General features: G+C 34.2%; 1 protein-coding gene across 1 annotated transcript; it reads right to left on the bottom strand.

Annotated features, from left to right (window-relative positions):
* Window positions 1–1,116: 1,116 nt before the first annotated feature.
* On the bottom strand, window positions 1,117–20,588 carry LOC125057749 (trehalase-like). The gene is made up of 2 exons (XM_047661622.1): window positions 20,457–20,588; window positions 1,117–4,095 (listed from the first exon to the last, which is right to left on the bottom strand). Exon 2 carries the CDS (start codon window positions 4,093–4,095, stop codon window positions 2,299–2,301), a length of 1,797 nt encoding a protein of 598 aa, XP_047517578.1. The 5' UTR covers window positions 20,457–20,588; the 3' UTR covers window positions 1,117–2,298.
* Between the last annotated feature and the right edge of the window lie 48 nt (window positions 20,589–20,636).

Raw genomic sequence — 20,636 nt, 5'->3', positions numbered from 1 at the left:
TCACCGTTAGATATTTTTTAATACCTTAGATAATCCTATTTTTCTTAGAAATAAAGTTAGCTAGGTAATAGGAATTTTTGAAATCAACCCAGAAGCTTTTGTGTTTATTCGTTACAAACACAAATATTTCCACGATATACAGTTTAATATAGATGGCAAACGTATTTTTAATAAGGCGCTATTAAATAACATTGAAATATGTCAAAGGACTATGGAGTGTGCTATTCTTCAGCTGACAAAACAAAGTATGAAACAGTGTAATTCGAAATCTTACAAAAATAAGTGACGTCGTTACACACGCAAAAATGTTAGTGGAAATGGGCCGGTCACAATGGCCATACTTATGATGACAGATGGGTCAAAAAAACCCTTACTTGGAATGGCACAGTGGGAATAAAGAGGCTAGACTAGAAACGTGGGCAGAGGATATAAAAGAGATAGCGGGGATAGATTGGAAAATAGTATCGAAGGAGTCATCGCGGAGTGAAGGCATAAAATTAATATAATCCTTATTATATATAGTACTTAAATTATTATTTATTTGATATAAGAAACTATTGCTAATGTGTTGTTTTGAGTATACTAGATCGTTACAAATAGTGGCCGAGATATTCTTGTTATTTCATCTCGTCTACGCTCATGATTTAAGAAATTCCCGTTACTGTATTTTTTTTATAAATTGTCTTTGCACAAAGACATCATTTAGCATTGCGTTCCAGCCTAAAGCCAGAATTACATTACGTAATTAGTAGCATGAAATTAATTTCGTGACATTAGTTTTGCCAACAGTTTCACGTGTAATTTAATATTTTCGTAATGCATGTGTGAGCGAGTTTCGTGCCCTGCGCGATTTTTGGTGGAAATTAATTTCATGCAACTAATTTCATAATGTAATTCCGGCTTTAGTAATTTAACACTTACCTTATTTATTAAAAATAATATTTAACATAAGAAAGTGTCCATTAAAACTTACAGTCTCTATTAAGGGAACACAAGGTTCTCGTGAACTATTATTTTCACTTACCATTGTTTAGCACTTAAGACTAACGTGCACTTACACTAACTCGAATATATATATAAATAAAGAATTAATTTTGAACAAAATAAAACTCATAATAAAGACACAGCCTTTAATCCTTAAATTTCCTTAACATTAAGCCACAAAGTTCTACTATTAACGGTCCGTATTCTTTACGCCCGATTAATAAATTTTAGTTAGATATAGGAAACGTTCAAAAATATTCTTCACTTATAAAAATTTATCATCCCCTAAGCCAGTGTTTCCCAACGTGGGGCCCACGCCCCACAAGGGGGCAATTTGATTATCAAGGGTTATGCGAAAATTTATTGAAATTATTAGGATTTTAAATTTCAGGTTTTTGTCATGTTTTGAAAATTTACTTACTGTGTTTCGTTAACAATTTCCTAGTGATTTCTTCCTAAAACCTTTTATTTAAATTTGAAGTAAACAATTCAACTTTTTAATAATAAAAATTGTGTTTGGGGCATATGAATCTTAGAAAGGCATGGTACAAAAAAGGTTGGAACACACTGCTCTAACCAGAACTCAACCAAAATAGCCCGAAAATACTACTTAAATACTGAGCAAAAATAATGAAGAAATTTATTTTAAACACGGGCCGTTCTAAGGATAGACAATTTAACTAACAGATATATTATACGAAAGAAAATTGCTTAAAAAATCTATTTTAAACGATTTTAACCAACATAAGGAGAAAAATTTCGCATCTTTTGTGTTCGCAAATTACATTTTCATCAAGCGCCGGGTTTTTTAATATAAGGCATAGTTATTCGTCGTCATACGTTTAAAAAGTTTGTAGAGGTACCTATAAAATAATAATATATTTTCTTTGTTCTATTATATGGTCTAAATAAAAAAGCATACTTATTATTCTTCGTCATCTGTTTAAAATCTTCACTTATACTAAAAATGGTTATTTATTACATTTTAACTTAAAAATATTATAAATGTTATGTCATATAATTAGTGTTATTTTTATTACGTCAACATTTTTAAATAAATTAAAACATATTTAATGGCACAAGATTGTAAAGTATTTTAACAAAAAAATATATATTTATAAACAACTACGTAAATTAATATTCAAGTCAAAATTGCAGTTACTTTTTATACCTATTATAAAAATTATTTGTTCATCTATTTTTACCTAATCCGGTATTGCTATGTCAAAGAAACAAAAATACTAAAACGGTAACTCCGCCTATTGATTTCTCGTAAAACTAAATATACTCGTAAAAAGCTGGTACTAGGTTTATTTACAATTTAAATGCCACCATAATTACTTCCTCACTACCTGAACTATCTGACTTAGAAGAGTCCTCACTCGAAGCATCCAAAACACCAACTGCACGAGACCCTAATAGATCACTCGCATCTTTTCTCATGTCATACAAAGACATTCTTTGTCCATACTTCGCCAAAAATTCCAAAATTACACCGTTGGACCACCCAAAGCCAGTTTGTACTGTATATTCCCCACCTCCGCCAATTCTTCCCGGGACTTCCACGTCATACTTCTCAAACATCTGCTTGTTGTCTGAGAATCCTTTGTAACATGACCGTACCCAAGATTGAGCCACGCGAAACGCCAAGTCTTTCGCCTCTGGCAACTCCAATGCTTCAATAGCATTCACGGCCAGACTTATAAGTGGTGGCCAAGCGTTGGGGAAGTCCCATTGTTCCCCACTCTTCACCAATGATGTGGGAATACCGCCAGGATAATCCAGGCCGTGTGATTCTTTCAAGTACTTTAAGATACGTGGTGCATTCTTTACAACAAACTTCTTGTCAGTAATACCCATCCACAAAGGAGCGATGTTGATAGGGTAGAAATACTTCCGGAATTTCTTATTAACCAAGTCCCAATCATGCCAGCAGCCGTCCTCTTGGTCCCATAATACTTTTTCAATATTGTTAGTCCATTGTCTGGCGAGACGCGACCAATACCACGATCTACTATAGTTGTGTAGCAAGGATTGGAAATATGCCATATTTTTAAGCGCTTTTGCAAATATAGAATTTAGATCCACAGGAATAAGCTCTGTAGCGTGGATATCTGTCAAGTTGCCTTTGTCAGTTCCATTTTTGATGAACCAACGGGTCGAGAAGTCCCATCCACTCTCTGCTGCGCTCTTTATATCAATATAGAATTGAGTTTTTCGTTGGTCGTTGTCGAAAATTTGCGCGCTTGTGTAGTCCTCTTGGTATGACTCTGGTCGCGGTCCTTCGCTTGCAGCATAGTATCGAAGTAACGTGTACGCTTTATCACCAATATCAAATGTGTAGACTTGGGTGTCAAGCCAGTAGTGAAGTTCGGCTTCTAAAGATTTGATATTCTTTTCAAGAAACTCAGTATCGTTAGTCGCTTGAACATACAGAGAGACCATTGATGTCAAAAGCGGGGGCTGACTTCTTTGCTCATAGTAGCATCTACTACCGTTAGGTATATGACCGAGTTTGTTTACTAATTCAATTAGATTCTCGAGGACTCCTTTAACAGTTTCCTTCATTCCGCTGACGAGGAGTCCTTCAATGATCCAGTAAGTGTCCCAGTAGTAGAGCTCCGTAAACCGTCCACCGGGAATAACAAATCCGTGGGTGACGGGTATAAAACTGTATTGATCTGGGTTTTCTATGACCGTTTGCTTAACTTTCCTTCCAAGGGTTGGCCAAATGTCGTGAATATCTTTTGCGAATTGGCGCAATTCTCCATCACGGATGGAGGACAAAAATTGTGGGTTCGAGTTAAAGTCTGGAGGGGTCCATAATTCCAGTTCGCTACTTTCGTCAAAGTACTTATCGACGAATTGCCTTATTTGCTTTTCAGTGGGATTTTCATTAGTCTGATCGAGAAGTTCTTGGAAGGCGGAAAGAGTGGTATCTTCATCATAAAGCAGATGGCGGTCAACGAAGGTTTTGGAATCGGGAAAAATTCGACTCATTTGGACATGATGAAGAAGCTTGCTGTTGCAGAAAACACGTTTATTACAGGATGGAGGTAGGTCTTCGGCTGTAGCTAAGGTGGCTGCCAGGAGCAATGTAGTTATCAACATCTGAAAAATTACAAAAAAAAATTTTATTGGTTGGTGAACTCATGATCAAAAAAGGACAGAAACAAGTTTTTAAAATCAGAGGAAAAAGACGCCAAAACCTTTATGTTATTAATAAGTGTACGAACAGCTTTTTAAATGTCAGATAGGATTAGGAGGTATCCAAAATAACTTGCTTTAGACAATCTTTACCCTTATTGCCCAAATTTTAGTGCCCATAATTTATGTGAAGTATGTATACTGGCATACAAGAAGTTGCCTTGGTAACAAACTAGTTATAAGAAAAAAAATGAAATTGATTAAAAAAATGTCTAACTGAAAAGTATTGTATTTCTTTAATCATAATAAAGCCTCAAATCTTGATATATCTCTTTTATCGACTAATTAAAACTATACATTTTAACCAAAATAAATTAAGAGTTTTCGTAAAATAATTCTTTATATTAAATTCGTGATGATATTTATGGTTTAAGTTATAAATTCGATATAATATTATCTATATATATATCGATATATATATATATATAAGTGTAGTAAAGTAGATAAATTGTTGTGAATAAACAACAAAATACTTGAGAAACGGTCACCACATCTTATAATAACTGGAACTAATCAGCTTTTCAATGCTCCTATCAAAATCTTTGCTCATTTGTATAACAATTGAACGTAATTCGTCATGGTGTAATTAACTCTGACGTCAGCAGCACATCCTACAATGTAGATTACATATAATATTTATTTATTTATACTTTAACACCTCATTCAAAAACATACACATAACAAAAATAAAAAAAAGCAGGTTACAAAAGTTATAAGGCAACGGGCGGCCTTATCGTTAACAAGCGATTTCTTCCAGGCAACCCTAAAGTGGAACAATGAAAAAGAAACACCTACAGAGGGTAGAGTACAGATGGCGCCACATGGTGTTTGCATTCGTAAAATTAATATATTTATTTATTAGTATTCGATAACTTATCCGATATTTTATTACTTATTCTGCTATTCGGAGCCGAGAAGAATCCACCAAAAAGAGATAACTAACATTGATCCAGCCGATCTTGAGTTATAACTTTTATAAGTGGTGTAACTAACACGACTTTGTTTTATATATTTATAGAAGATAATATAGTGGCCAGAGCTAATACGTTTGAAGCGACATGAAATTAACATCTCACAGAGCTTATCATTTCGAATTGTTAATAAATCGTATAACAATGAATCAGAACACTGTAAAAAGTTGTCTTTAAAGCTTAATCGACGGAATAATTTTGCCATTAAATAAATTGGATCCTACAGAAAGACTTATTATGTTTCGAAGATAAATACTCATAATTAGTTAAAGTGCTAAAAATATCTGTATTTATGGAAATCTTTATATTAATTCATTCAAATTCTTAATAAAATAAAGTCCGGGTTCCACTACACAATAGCGGAAACGTTACAGGTAAACACTTATATAAAATACTAATGTCTTTGCCACTAAATAGTATTTCTGAGGAAGGTTTTGAACGTTCGTGTTGAATTATTTTCATAACAGTCAAGTGACTGATTAGCCTCTTAGGCACATGCCATCAACTTTTTCATCAACGGTCTAATGCACGGTTTCCTTTCGATGTGTTCCTTCCTCGCGAGTGTTAAATGCACACTTAGAATGATTGGTGCATAGGTGTGTGTCGAACGTGACTCTGGATTAAAACTTAATACCTGCAGCTGTGTTACATCATCGGATGTCGAGGCAGAATACGAAATTCCACCCGTATCGCCTCGACGTCCGTTGTTCCACAACTGAGCAGTTTTTGCCGCGCACCACTACTATGTGGAACCAGCTACTCATTAAAGTATTTCCAAACCAATTCGACTTAGGGACCTTCAAGAAAAGAGCGTACTAATTTTTAAACGGCAGCGCACTCGCGAGCCTTCTGGCATTGAGAGTGTCCATGGGCGCCGGTATCAACATGGTGGATGGTGCAAACGCACCATCAGGGGAGCCTCCTGCCCGTTTGCACCATGTTCTATAAAAAAAGGCACACGCTCCAGCCGGCTTTTGGGGAAGGTATAGATGTATAAACATAGTTTAATGTGAATTCAATGAAATACAACTAATATGTTGCCTAAACACAAAAAATTAAAACTTATTGATGCAAAGATATTCTTAACTAACATTTATTCATTTTATCAAGCCATTTTCCTGAAGGAGTAGGCAAAGACCACGGATCTCCATTTGTTACAGTCACATACTCGCTTCATCCAGTTTCGTGACACATCATCATCGATTATGTGTACTTTTGACTTGTCCCTACTCTAGTACCTCCTGGATTTCGTCCAGGTACCTAGGCCTACCCAACCCGATCTACGGTTGCCTTGTTTATCTTACTTGTTAAATTATATTACATATAAACCTGTATTACAACACCTTGACCTGTACAAAAACATTGCAAAAAGTTTAGATGGCTTCAAACAACTAATTGATCATTCAAACTTGAAAACCTTGTCTTGATTTTTTTATCACTTTAACATTTAATTTGCGAGTTACTAAAGATATTTTTTATCATCATTTGAAGTTCTAAAACAATATCTGTGTTTGTTGTTGTTGTATAGTTATATGAGTTGACTTATGTAGATAAATTACAATGGTAGCTAATCGAATAGAATCGGGGAGCATTTTCCATAATTTGATGGAGAACTTACTTGACTTGCTTACAATGAGGCGAAAGAGAAGGAGGCTAATCTGATGTTTATGTGACATATTGTCCGAGAGCTGGCAAGTGCGTTGCCAGCCTTTTAAGGACTTTGCCTGAAGGACCTTAAGTCGAATTGGTTCGAAAATACTTCGATGGGCAGCTGGTTCCACATAGTGGTGGGGCTAAACCAGCTTTCTTTAACTTTAAAAAATCTTTTATCTATCATAGGAGCGTAATATATAGTAATAAAGACCCATCATGATAACATCCCCACTCGCTGAACCGATCGAGAAAAGGCCCTTACAGGTCTCACCAGGCTGTCTCGAAGACAGTGGAGAGTAAAGTTCTGCGGCGCCACTAATACGACCTTCAGAAATGAAGAGCGCGACTGAAGAAGATGACATCATAATCAACAAATAAAAAGGGCACATATTATTCCCTGTCATGGAAATTCATAGGTTAACGGACCTTTTTACTGTCCGTCAAGTTTACTGACAAAACTTTTACCATACGTTAGACGTTAGACAAAACAAAACACTGCGAAATATGAGCGGAGCGCTGTGGTTAACACGAAATACTGAAGTCCACAAATATTTGGGAATTGCCACTGTCGAGAAAGACATTAAAAGATCAACCGTGCGATACAAAATGAGACTTCAGCAACACGTGAACCCCCTAGCTTCGGGCCTCTTGGAAATGACGGACAGTGTCTATCGGCTAAAAAGGGCGAAACTTGCCGCAATCTGACAGTTTAAAAATTACGGAGGGAGTAAAAATTATTGGATTTGCGTTCCCTAATTGCCAACCTTTCCCCTAAAAATCTGATAAAAGCCAAGAGGCTGATTGCAGATAGATGAAGAGTTAAAAAAAAAAAAAAAACGTTAGACGTTAGTGTATATAATTACTTTTTTTTCATTTTGTAAATACTCTTTAATTATAAATTAATTAGTTTTTCCTAATTTATTTCTTATCTGTTTTAATTTCATGTGTGAGTTTCTTATTGGATATGCAATAGTTGCTTTAGCGTCACCTGTTAGGACAAGATATGAAACGTCGTTTCTTGTTCAAACAGCAAAGAAGTAGAACTCCTTGCCCTAAAAAAAATGAATGTAAATAAAAAAAAAAATAACCTATAAAGACCAAACCGCAAATTTTCACAAAATTTCCCAAATTGCATTAAATAAAGTCATTTAAATGTCTTAGTAATTAATGAAAACAAGATTCAATGAGATTTTTGCTGTAAAATATTAATTATCCTCCTTTAATTAAAAAATATGTCTAATTGCTTTATTAAGTAAAGTACCTATCTCACTTCGTGACAGCGTTATTATAATTTATCAGAAAAAGATGCATATTTAATAAGAATTGCAGTGTTGGTAGAGTGGCTTCAGCGTGCGACTCATCCCTGAGGTCATACTTTCGAGTTTCGAGCCCCGGCTGTACACCAATAGACTTTTCAATATGCGCATCTAGCACTTTCATACGGTAAAGGAAAAAATTTGGACACCCACAAATCAACGAAATGTGTCAGACAGAAGGCTAATCACCTACCTGGCTATGAAATAAAAATCATCAAACCGATGCAATCTGAAGCCATCACCCACAACTGAGCGTTTTTATGGCAACTTTTGGCGCCCACCACCACTATATGGAACCAGCTGCCCACTGAGGTATTTCCGAACCCATTCGGGTTAGAGTCCTTCAAGAAAAGAGCGTACCATTTCTTAACAGGCCGGCAACGCACTTGCGGCTCGCAATGTGACTGTCCATGGGCGGCGGTATCACTTAACATCAGATGAGCCTCTTGCACATTTGCTTCCTGTTACATAAAAAAAGAAGAAGGGTTGCATCGCCACTTATTATTATAAGAAGTAAAAGGCACTTCCCAGTAAAACCTCCATTACAAAGTGATAGATTATAAAACAATAGGTGCTTATAGCATGAGGATAAATTTCATTGCTATACCTTGAGAGGAGTTATGGTTTTGTGACGAATCGATATTGGTACGTGCTCTTAGTATTAATATTGTTTAAGGTCTCGTATATTTATCACAGCTGATAGAAAACAGAGCATATGAGGCTTGCATCTGAGAAACAAGATTAAATGTGAAGCCACACAAAACAAAAAATATAGACGCAGGTAAAATGGTGTGCCATGGAATGGCGTTGGGAGGGTGCCCCTCCCAACGCCATTCCACAGCAAGAATGTGCGACAACCGATTGAGCGAGAGAGTGCTGCACTAATGCCAGCGCCGGCGTTGGGCGGACGACATCACTGGGACACTTGGACCTGACATCGACCCACGACAGACACGAGTGGAACTGGATGGAGGAGGCCTATGTCCAACGGTGGACAACCCAAAACCTGATAATACAAGCATATGATGGCTTCGTAAATGTTACATTGTATTTTTCTTACTGTCAAAAGCAAATTTTTTAGGATCCATACAATTTAACTTCAATGTTCATAATTAAGTTTTGGAAATAAAGGCTATTGTTATCTCATTCTGGGCCTTAAGTCACCAGGAACCGAATCTAGGACGTCCATGTTATACAGGATAACAGGCACTTTAACACATCATAAAACAGGTTAAAAATGGGATGTATTCCTGCTACAAGGTTCCAGACTACAAGGCCTAAATCTAAATCAGTTTTTCTAACGTATGGCCCACGCCCCTCAGAGGGCAATTTGATTGTTAAGGGCAATTCGAAAATTTACTAAAATTTCAGTTTTTGATTATGTTTTATAAATTTACTTACTGTGTTTCGGTAACAATTTCCTAGTTATTTCTTCCTCAAACCTACATTTAAGTTACTTAAGTGAACAATTAAATTTTTAATATCTAAAATTCTTGGGATGGGACAAAAAATTATGGGAATATTGATCTAAATTATAAAAAAGCGATACTCCAGTAAAATAAAATGAAGTAGGCTAGTCCTAAGAAGGTTTTGGACATTTATGGAACCTAAAAGCATCCAGGTTTAACGCATTCCAAATTCGTAAACCGACGCTAAATTAATACATAGTTGTTTTTACCTCAAAACCATTGTTTTATCAATTTCTTATGACGTAAGGCCATTTTTGTATTACGTAAGGTTTAGGAAAAAATATGGGAAAATTATTTATCTAATCACAGTTACATAAAGCAAAATAAAACTTATAAATAATAAGAAACAAATAGATTCAAGATTATTATAAAATTTAAATTATTCACTTAGGATAATAATTAGAAACTCCCCGTTGAAGATGTACTGAATTTTGACGGTAGGTCTTAATAATAATAATTTATTTGTACGAATATTGTACAAATGTTATGGTGGTACAATCTAAAGGTAGAATAGAAGATACAATTACATTGAGTCATATAATTATAGTCATCTTATATTATTTTATCACTACATCATCAAATAAAATTCATTATTACGTTATCAAATTAATATTAATTATAATAGTTCACGCAAATAATCATTAATACTTGTTTCTGAATCTCTAATAATAATAATAATTTATTTAAGCAGATAATGAGTCCATATGGTTATTATTGTGTTACTTTACAATATTTTCCTAAATAATATACTAGTAGCTAAGATTTAAAGTATATTCAATCGTAAAATTAATTATAAAATTACCGTCTCGCACACATCAACGCAACAAAACCACACACACACAGTTACCGTGTTATTTTTTTATATATCAAGAGGCACATTTGATATTAAGTGATACCGCCGCCCATGGACACTGTAAATGCCAGAGGGCTCGTAAATGTTGGTCGTCGACGAATCGCCCTTCACTGCATACGGTCAAGTGGAAGGAGCTGGTACTGGGTAGTACAGAGTACTGTATAAGTATTGAAATATAGTCAAAACTGTTTACACGTTCAAAACATACCGGTGATATTTACCAAAATCAAAGGTCCCGGCTAAATTCTATTAGGTACTTAATAACAACGTCATCGGCTGTAACCACTATCGGTTTTTACTTTTTACGCCCAAATATGATTTTGACTTTGACTGTATAGTTGCGATATATACAAACATATTAAACAAATTTTCACGTTTTACGGTATTTTATACAAAAATTGGATATTATTGCAGTGTTATCATTACCAAGCAGATAGACCGATCAAGTAAAAGACTCATCGTCCTGAAAACTTTACACTGTCATAAGAGAGGCGCTGGACAGACACCGGTGGAAAAAGATTGTCCGCTCATGATGCTTCCTTGCTGACCACGACGCTCAGACATTATTACTGCGCTTAAAATAACGAGTTATATATATAAATATGATTTGAATGTCCAGGCGTCAAAAACTATCGCAATAACGAAAGGTATTCAAATCGCTAACGCGACATCCTAAAAGTGATTGTTGAAGAACAATTATTACAATATACGTATAAACTTTTACATAAATCACCTCGCACAGCCCTTCAATAAAAATAATTATTCATAGCGTATCGTGAATTTGAGGAAAATTCACTGGCCTTCTGAGTCACCAAGTTTCGAGGGTCATACTTGCTAATCATAGAATAATACGATACCCCGCGGTATGGTCGAAAGACTATAGCCTGCTCCATAGGCGAAAAGAAAAAAAAACAACAATAGTTTCTTAAACACACGAATACAAAATAAACAAAAGTTTTTAGATAATTTTGAGAAGATATTTTGTTATCGTTATAATTATGACTTATTATTGTTTGATTCACATATAATCAAATCGATGTATACAAAATATTGTAAAAGAGTACCTAAGTACATATGCAGTTTCTGCCGATTCTTCTCCATTTGGAAAGGGCATGGAGTCATTTTTTTTTACTTGTAATTTTGCCTATTGAAATAAATGATTTGACTTTGATGTTTGCCTCTATTGTCTATAATCGACGACGCACAGAAATCCTGTCTATATAAAAATTGTATACTGTACACTTGTTTACAAAAAATCGTCTTGATTGAATCATTTATTGACACAGATTGTCTCATTTACTTTAGTTTCGTGATATTTTTTTTAATTTTTCAAGGTGATCAGCCTGCTATGCCTGACAGGCCGCCAAATTCCCGTGTCTAAAAAAGCGTCCCGTTTTCCTCACGATATTTTCCTTCACCGTTCGAGCGAGTGTTAATTTCGCACCTAGAAAGTCCATTGCGAAACAACCGAGGAACCTACGACCACAGGGATGAAAGTCTTACGCTGAAACCACTAGGCCAACACTGCTCTCTATTGTAATTTGTACATACTTCATAAATTTTCTATTTTAAAATGAAATATGATACTGGTACAGTGTTCGTTATAACTTTACAAATTCCTTAGTTAAAACAATTGTAGCATGAAATATCTGTGTAAACATTAATTGTGCTTACGTATTACACGGTTAATTTATCACGCAATTAATTAAAATACTTTACGCAGCAACATTATTTTAAAAAGAGGATTTATTGATAGATTCACACCGTTTTTTACTCTGTGTTACAAAGGGCACAGAATAAAAAAACGTAAGACTAATACTGCACGACTATCTGCTTTTAATGTACTAGTAAAATGACATTTAGGGTCTGTTTCACAAAGTACGGATAAGTTCTACATAAGTTCCAAATTAGCTATTAATTACTTATTGGTAGGATAAACACAATTGTTGCGTTTCACGACTGTCAGATAGCGCTATTCGTCACATAAAGTCCATCATAAGTTATGAGTCCGATGAATGTCAAATAGCACAATTTATCTTCCAAATAATTTTTGTGTTGCATAGCTATTTGGTACTTTATCCATACATTGTGAAACAGACCCTTAGACTGTAATATCCGCTAACAAAAGCTGTTGTCATAGTATCGATTACAATTATGATAAAGCGAGTAACTGTCCAAGTCCAAAGATCCTTTAATTTTTTAAGATATGTGCTAATTTAATATTTTATGTTATTTAATATATGCTTCTTTTTTATGTTCCAGGAGCAGGCATTGATTGCTTTGCTGGAAGAACACCGACCGAATTTGTAGTATCTGCAAATAGTGGCATCAAATTTTTTTGACACCAAAGAGCATATTATATTGTTAATAACTTTTATCATTCATATGGCTAAAACAACGTTGGCCGTGTCAAGTTTGTAAAAAACTACTTTTAATTATTTTTGAACTTGAAATGATTGATTGATTTTCTCCATACAGTCCTAAAGAGCATACCAATTCTTAAAAGGCCGGCAACGCACTTGCGAGCCTGGCAATGTGAGTGTCCATGGGCGGCGTTATCTCGTAACATCAGTTGAGCCTCCTGCCCGTTTGCCTCCTATTACATAAAAAAACCTCTAACTATATTTTTCACGAGAAATTCGGTTCGAGAATTTTAATTGCGTTGAATGAAAAACTCCTTAATATTAAATGTCTTTACCTACTATAATATCAGTGATATCATTTGATAAGATATGATAACGATCTTAAAATAAACATGTTTGCTTCCGTCGTGAGACTCGGAGAATTATTTCCTCATCAAGACAGCATTGCTTATTTAAAATCTCATCGTTGTTATGTTATAATAAGTAATAGTACGTACCTATATAATTATTACCCCCGATGCGAAACAGAGTTTGTCTATGGTCCTATACGAAAGAGCCGATATCGTTGGGTCTTTTTTATAAGGCTAAGGTTTTTGTTATATTCAAGGGAAAACAGAACACCATGCTTTTTTGGTGGTTATGCCATTAAATTGTAGCTTATGTGAAACGTTGGTACTTTCAACGCAGCGCCATGTGTTAGTATTGTGACTGTCAAATAATAAACAAATAATTTGCGATAAAATAATATTGCAGGTATAAATTGAGATGTAAGCTATCCTATCTTTTAAGTTAGATCAAACTGCACGGTGTGGAAATTTGATTGAAATCGGTTAAGTAGTTTAGAAGTCCATAGCAGACAAACAACGTGACGCGTAATTTATATACGTCTATTAAGATTGACGTGACCGAGATGGTTTTTAGCTAAGTTTTATGAAGATCAGGGGAAGATGTAGAACAGGGCGCCCTAATAAAAGGTGAATAGAAGATATAGAAGCGTTAGCAGGAGAATGAAGAAGAATAGAGAAATTTGGAAAAAACTAGAGGAGACGTAACCCGTGAAGGGGTTCCGATCAATAATACAGAAGGAAGCTAGGATATCAAGTAAGAACAAAAAATGTATATAAGAAATTTATACTGTATATTCAACATTAGTAAAGATTGGAAATAAACGGGCTCTGTTATTGTTATACTATTAAGACCCTATCTCAGCACGAATTGCTGTGTCAGTGTCTCGGGGTGGACTGCAGTGCGCAGTGGAGGGCTGGAGCACTGAGGCGCGCCGGTCCCTAATAACATTTAGTAATGTAAAACATTAAATTAATGTAATTTTATCATTTTTTTTTCTTCAATGGTTTAAGTCTTTTGTGCTCGCACTTCACCCACACGACGCCCGCTAATGACGATGTCTATATCGATGGAGAAATATTCAGAATTTAGAACGTTTTATTAATAAAATAAAGTATATGTATATGGGTTTTAGTTAATATAAGTGTTGCATGATAAATATACAAGTATCGATTATTGTCGGATCGGATATAGTGGAGAAGCGTAATCCGGCCTTCCGATATTTTTCTCATGACTCATTCCGGTATCCGACGCCGGACCGGAGCAGTGGAGAAACGGCCTGACGATATCTTTCCGACATATTCATATCGTGTCAAAAAGTACTTGAGATAAGGATAAATTGTAATAATCGCAAAATAAAAAAAAAGTAACTGTTTATAAACAATTTGTAATTTACATAACGTTTCGATTGATTAGAGACTCGTTTTTTATCAAATTCTAAAATAACAAACAACAAATAACAAAGTTTTCAGTAACATTTTATGTAATTGAATAAATTAGTTTATTATTATTATAAAAGAAGACCAATGAAGAGGTGCTGAGTATGGTCAGAGAAAAACGAAATCTGCTGAGTACGATAGAAAACCGGAGGGAAGATGATTGGACACGTGGTGCGACACAACAACTTCTTTAAGACCATCTTAGAGGGGAATATAGAAGGCAGGAGAGGACGAGGAAGTCCGGGAATAACTTACATAGACCAGATCAAGGAGGCCAAGACACTGACGCAGAACCGCACTGAGTGGCGATTAATCCACAGACAAGAGCCCGGCTCTTAAATTTGAAGAAGATTATTATATGGTGATTATAAGGCTATTTGGTAGTGTTTCAATACAGAAAATAAAATTTATAGCCAAGTGTTATTACACATTACTTATTATATATTTAAACAGGTGTAATCAGTCGATATTATATGTGAACTGTGAGCTGCGCTGGTATCTTTAGTTCTAACTTGGAGGTTGTGCGTTCTAACACCAACGTTATTCTTTCTTTCATATGCTAACTTTTCCGTCTTAGACAAACTAAGAAGCGCAGAAAGCTGACTTATTGACCAATAAATTATGAATTAAGTATTTCGACTAATAAAAGAGCGTGCAAATTTTTTAAAGGCCGACAACGCAGTTGCGAGCCTTTTGGCAATGTGGGTGTCCATGGGCAGTATCACTCAACCTCAGGTGAGCCTCCTGCTCGTCTGCCTGCTATTACAAAAAAAGAAACATCTACATCTAACAAAAAGTGCTAATTACCTTGGAACTTTAATTATGACGATTTTTTCCGTCCGGGATTTAAAATGTGAATTACTTTTTAAACGGCTTATGAAACAATAACAGTACTTGATAACAATCGTTAAAATAACATCTATTTGTCCTAGTATTGTCTTTTATTGACATAACTTTTACACATTTAAAGAAAACACTTTTTTACCGGATTGAAGTTATGTATTATTATAAATTTATAATTATTCTACCGTGACCACGCACGCTGTAAAGCACGCGAAACGTCGAAAAATATAAAATTATGTAAAATAATTATAAATTTATAATAATACATAACTTCAATCCGGTAAAAAAGTGTTTTCATTAAATCTATTTGTCCTGTATTAACAATTAAGTGTTTGGCTAGTAGTTTCAATGTGCGACTCTCATTCCTGGGATCGATCCCTGACCTGATCAAGGAAAAACATCGTGAGGAAACCAGCATACCTTAGACCAGTATTTCCAAACGTGGGGTCTACGACCCACAGTGGGGCAATTTGATTCTTAATTTATTGCTATTCAAAAAATTAATAAAATAATTTGGTATTAGAATTTAAGTTTTTCATTATATGCTTTATATCTATCGATAACAATTTCCTAATAATTTTTTCCTAAAAAGGAAAAAATATGATATCATTTATGTTTCCTTAATTTAACGATACATTTTTTTTTAAATTAAAACTTATGTATATTGAATTGGCATAAGAATTTTAGTAAGGCTAAGGTGGGGCACAAAAAAGGTTGGGATACACTGCCTTAGATAAAAAAAGTCGCTGTCTGTGTCAGGCACAGAAGCTTGATCAACTACTTGCCTATTAGAAATGATCACGGAACAGATACAGAAACTGAGGCCAAGACCTCTTGAAAATATAATTTTTAACTAAATTATATAAAGTTAACCATGTATCCCCCCCCCCCCTCCCCATCTCCCTCGGGGTTTGAATAGGTAAAAAATAATCATTCGCCATTATAAGTTTCAAAAAGTACTGTAAAGATGTATTATTGTTGGTGTTTCTATTAACTTTGGCACTACGTTGTAAAATTCACTAAATGAAATAAGGTCAAAATTTGACCTCAACCTCAAATATTATTAGCAAGCAAACATTTATTTATTTTATCACTTCAACTAAGCTATTATATTTTCAATTTTCTATTAAAAATTTTATTCGTCACGATATAACTTAATAATCAATTTTATATAAAACTGTTTTATTTATTCATCGTGATATATTTTCAATCAATAATATTATTTTTCATAAAGTTTCTCCAACTTTGATTTTGTTCCCGTTGGAGTAGAGAATCTTGGGCCGTAGGGTTCAAGTGCACAGGCGCTAATTAAAATTTTAAGTTGGCGCTTGGAAGATAGTACCGGTGACCCCAGAGCTGGTGCTTTCGTCGTCCAACGAATAAGTATCGCAATACAGCGAGGAAATACTGCCAGCGTTAAAGGTACACTGCCACAGGAACCAAACTTTATAAAATTGTTTTATTAATTTTTAATTATTTCGATTATTATGATATTTTAGGTTAAGAAAATTGTAAATAATTTATATTTTATTGTTATGTTTAGGTTTTAATAAACGATAATTATTTACTTTAATCAAAAAACTATTTGTTCATATAATATCTAGTATATGTGAGGGTATTCAAAGTGGAAAAGACCAAACTTTTTTTTTAAATTTACTATTTAATATTTATCAACTTTTAATTATTATTATTACTATATTGGTGAAGAATATTGTAAATACTGTATATTTGTGTGTTTAAAATAAATATTTACGTAAGTTTTTCATAATAATAATTAATTGCCTTAACATGTAATGATGATGCCATGGCTAAGGTTGCCTGGAATAGATGGCTTGATACCGATAAAGCCAACTGTCAACTACATGGCCTATTATTTAAATTTCCTACTCATTTTGTATTATTATGAAACCAAGTGTTAAGCGGAGAAGATACTGCCCAAAACAGACCTGGCAACGAAGTGTTACAAAGGCGAAAGAAGCTGGAATAACCTAAAGAAATAAAAAGATATGAGCTGCTGATTATAATTTAAAAAAATCATAGTAAAAACAAAAACGCGCTGGTCTGCAGTATAGCCTAGTGGCTTCAACATGCGACTCTCTGTTCCTGGTCCTGGTCGTAGGTTCAATATCCGGCTATATATATACGTAGAGACAGAGTGCACCAATGGACTCTGTCTCTACGTATATAACACTCGCTAGTATGGTGAAGGAAACCCTCAGCCCCAAAAAGCCAACGATGTCAGTCACAGAAGGTTGATCACCTACTTGCCTATTAGAATTCATTACGGTACAGATACAGAAATCTGAGGGCTACACCTAAAAGGTTGTAACGCCATTAGTATATAAACATAAAAAAAGTACCTACATATCAAATTGGCTACACGATTTTAGTAAATTTTTTATTTTTGTTATAACAATAAAAATCGATTAGGAGTCGATTCATTAGCATTCACTTATGTGTTGACGGTTTTTTATGAGGTAAACAGGTAGATTAATCTTTTTTCGAATTAGAATAACAAGTGTAATTCGATTCGATTTGAATTCGATCGAATATATTTAGTCAAAAATGTATGTACATTTCTTTGCACATAAGACAACAATATATATATAATTATATATCAAATGAAAGCTATTTCTTTCCTATTCGACGATATAAACTTTTTTGTTATTTATTTAGTGTACATAGTTAAAAAAAATAACTAAATGTACATTGCAGTTATTTATCTAATTAGACAGAAGTGCAAAAGTGTTTTACAATTGTTTAAGCATAATTACGGACGACACAGTAACCGCACATTACGACGGTAATTTTGACGAATGTCTAGATCGTAATAATTTATTACTACTCTTTTCACTGAAATATTATGACCTTGGTGAAACAGAGATATCTATTATTCTTAAATTGTTTTTAAACTGTCGCATTAACTTTCATGATTATTTGGTAGAATTACAATCTAAACTAAAACTATCTTTATGGTTGTTGCGATCTATTTCAGAAGAGTTAAATTAGGTAAACGAGTATAACTAACATTTTGTACAATATAATTTCCGTAGAATAAAGACATCCTCGTGTTTTTTTTTTATAGTAATTTGCGAAAATTCTGAAAAAATTACAGTTATAGTACATCACCCAGGTGCATTACGACCTCGATCGACGGGGCAAGAATGTGAAAAAAACGCTAACAAATCTAGAGGCTGTTTGTAAAGGCCAGAACTCTTCGTTACGTTACGTTTTGGTAGTCCGACAAATTCTATACCAAACTCCGGTAAGTACACAAAAAATCGTTTTTTTCTCGCTTTCCTCGAGTTTCCTTATGATAACATAACATAACCATTATAATTGTTTAAAATAAATATGCGGAAGATATTTTTCGACCTTCCGGGCTGGGCAGGAGACCTCATGTTAAAATAAAAAATAAAAAAATAAAATAAAATAAATGGACACTCAATGCCAGAGGGCTCGCAAGTGGGGGCTTTAAATAATTGCATCGCACTTTTCTTGAAGGACCCTAAGTAAAGTTCTAATAAAATAAGATATTAATTTCCATTAGTTTTTTTTAATGTTACAGGAGGCAGACGGGCAGGAGGCTCACCTGATGCTAAGTGATACCGCCGCCCATGGACACTTGTACTGCCAGAAGGCTCGCAAGCGTGCTGCCGGCCTTTTATGAATAGGTACGCTGGTAGGTAGGTTTTCTTGAAGGACCCTAACTCGAATTGGTTCGGAAATACTTCAGTGGGCAGCTGGTTCCACATAAAATTCAAAATTCAAAATTCAAAAATCATTAATTCACGTAGGTAACACAATGTACACTTGTGAATCGTCATTAAAGAAATACATATTAATGCTTCTTCATAGTTGTGGTGCGCGGCAGAAATGCCTTAAGAATCGCTTAGTTGTGGAACGACGTTTTTTTATTAAATAATGAAGAGATCGCAAAATTCGCGTAAAACACTGACACTGCGGAAGCTGTTTCATGTATTTTTTTATTAAGTCACATTATGTAAATTATACAGTATATGTTATAAGCTATCTTTTCTAAATAAAATAATAAAAATGTAATTCAAAATACACTTTAAAGTCTTTATAACGAATGGCGAAAAACTTTCTATAAGGTAAAAATTAGTTAAATTTATTTGGATTAACCCAATACCCATTCATTAATTCTTCCTTCCCTATAACCACACCTCTCTATCTCTAATATATAAAATTCTCGTTTCACGGTGTTTGTAGTTAAACTCCTCGGAAACGGCTTGACCGATTCTCAAGAAATTTTGTGTGCATATTGGGTATGTCTGAGAATCGGACAACATCTATTTTTCATCCCCCTAAGTGTAAAGGGTAGTAGTCAACCCCAAATATTTTTTTTTTTTAATTTTTAGATTATTTTTTATGATACAGCATTAAAAAATACATACAACCCCTCCCCTAATTTTCACCCCTCTACGATCAACCTCTGTTTTTTATTATAAATTATATACATGGCAAAACGACGTTTGCCAGGTCAGCTAGTAACGTATAAAAATGCTCGGTCTCTTGAAATTCGTTATAAAGAGTTACTGTATTACACTACCAATTTTGGATTTTACTAGTAATTTTTTGCTTAACAATAAGCTCAATCAATACAAGGCAAAGGTTGTCTTAGAAACTAGATATATCAAATTTGAGATTGCAAAAGTTTCGCGAACCGGTTACGGGTATATTGGGCAAAAGAAACTGTTCTCAATATATCAGGTTTTAATTTTATATAAAACGGTAAGCCTTTTCAATTTTAAATTTAGTTTTAAGTAGAAGTTGATAAAAAAAACTAAAAGCATATCGCGCAATGAGGGTACATAAAATATTTTGAAACCGTCAAATATATAAAAACATTTTTTTTTATTTTTAATATTTCTCATTTAAAATATAAACTATAATTATATTTATTAAAATAACTATTTAAGCGGCTGTTAGTTTAATGTTACCTTCACAGTTCGAAAAGCGTAAAACAAATAATTAAAAAAAAAACACTACCTTGTAATACGACGAGTTTAGCACAAACACTTGTCGCACATTATTTTACGAACGCGACAGTGAGCGGTCGGAAGGAAACTGAATTAGCCGATACAATTTATCTAAGAACAAACGCAGGTTCGGGCCTTATCATAGAGGTGCGCGCGCGCATACCTATTGGAAATTGTGGGTCACATTTTT

This window comes from Pieris napi, chromosome 17 (genome assembly GCF_905475465.1).
Source record: "Pieris napi chromosome 17, ilPieNapi1.2, whole genome shotgun sequence".
In the NCBI taxonomy this organism is placed as follows: Eukaryota; Metazoa; Arthropoda; class Insecta; order Lepidoptera; family Pieridae; genus Pieris; species Pieris napi.
This window is presented reverse-complemented; position numbering and strand designations above follow the sequence as displayed.

Excerpts from the sequence above, each read along its gene's own strand:
- LOC125057749 (XM_047661622.1), bottom strand. The coding sequence starts at position 4,095 with ATGTTGATAACTACATTGCTCCTGGCAGCCACCTTAGCTACAGCCGAA.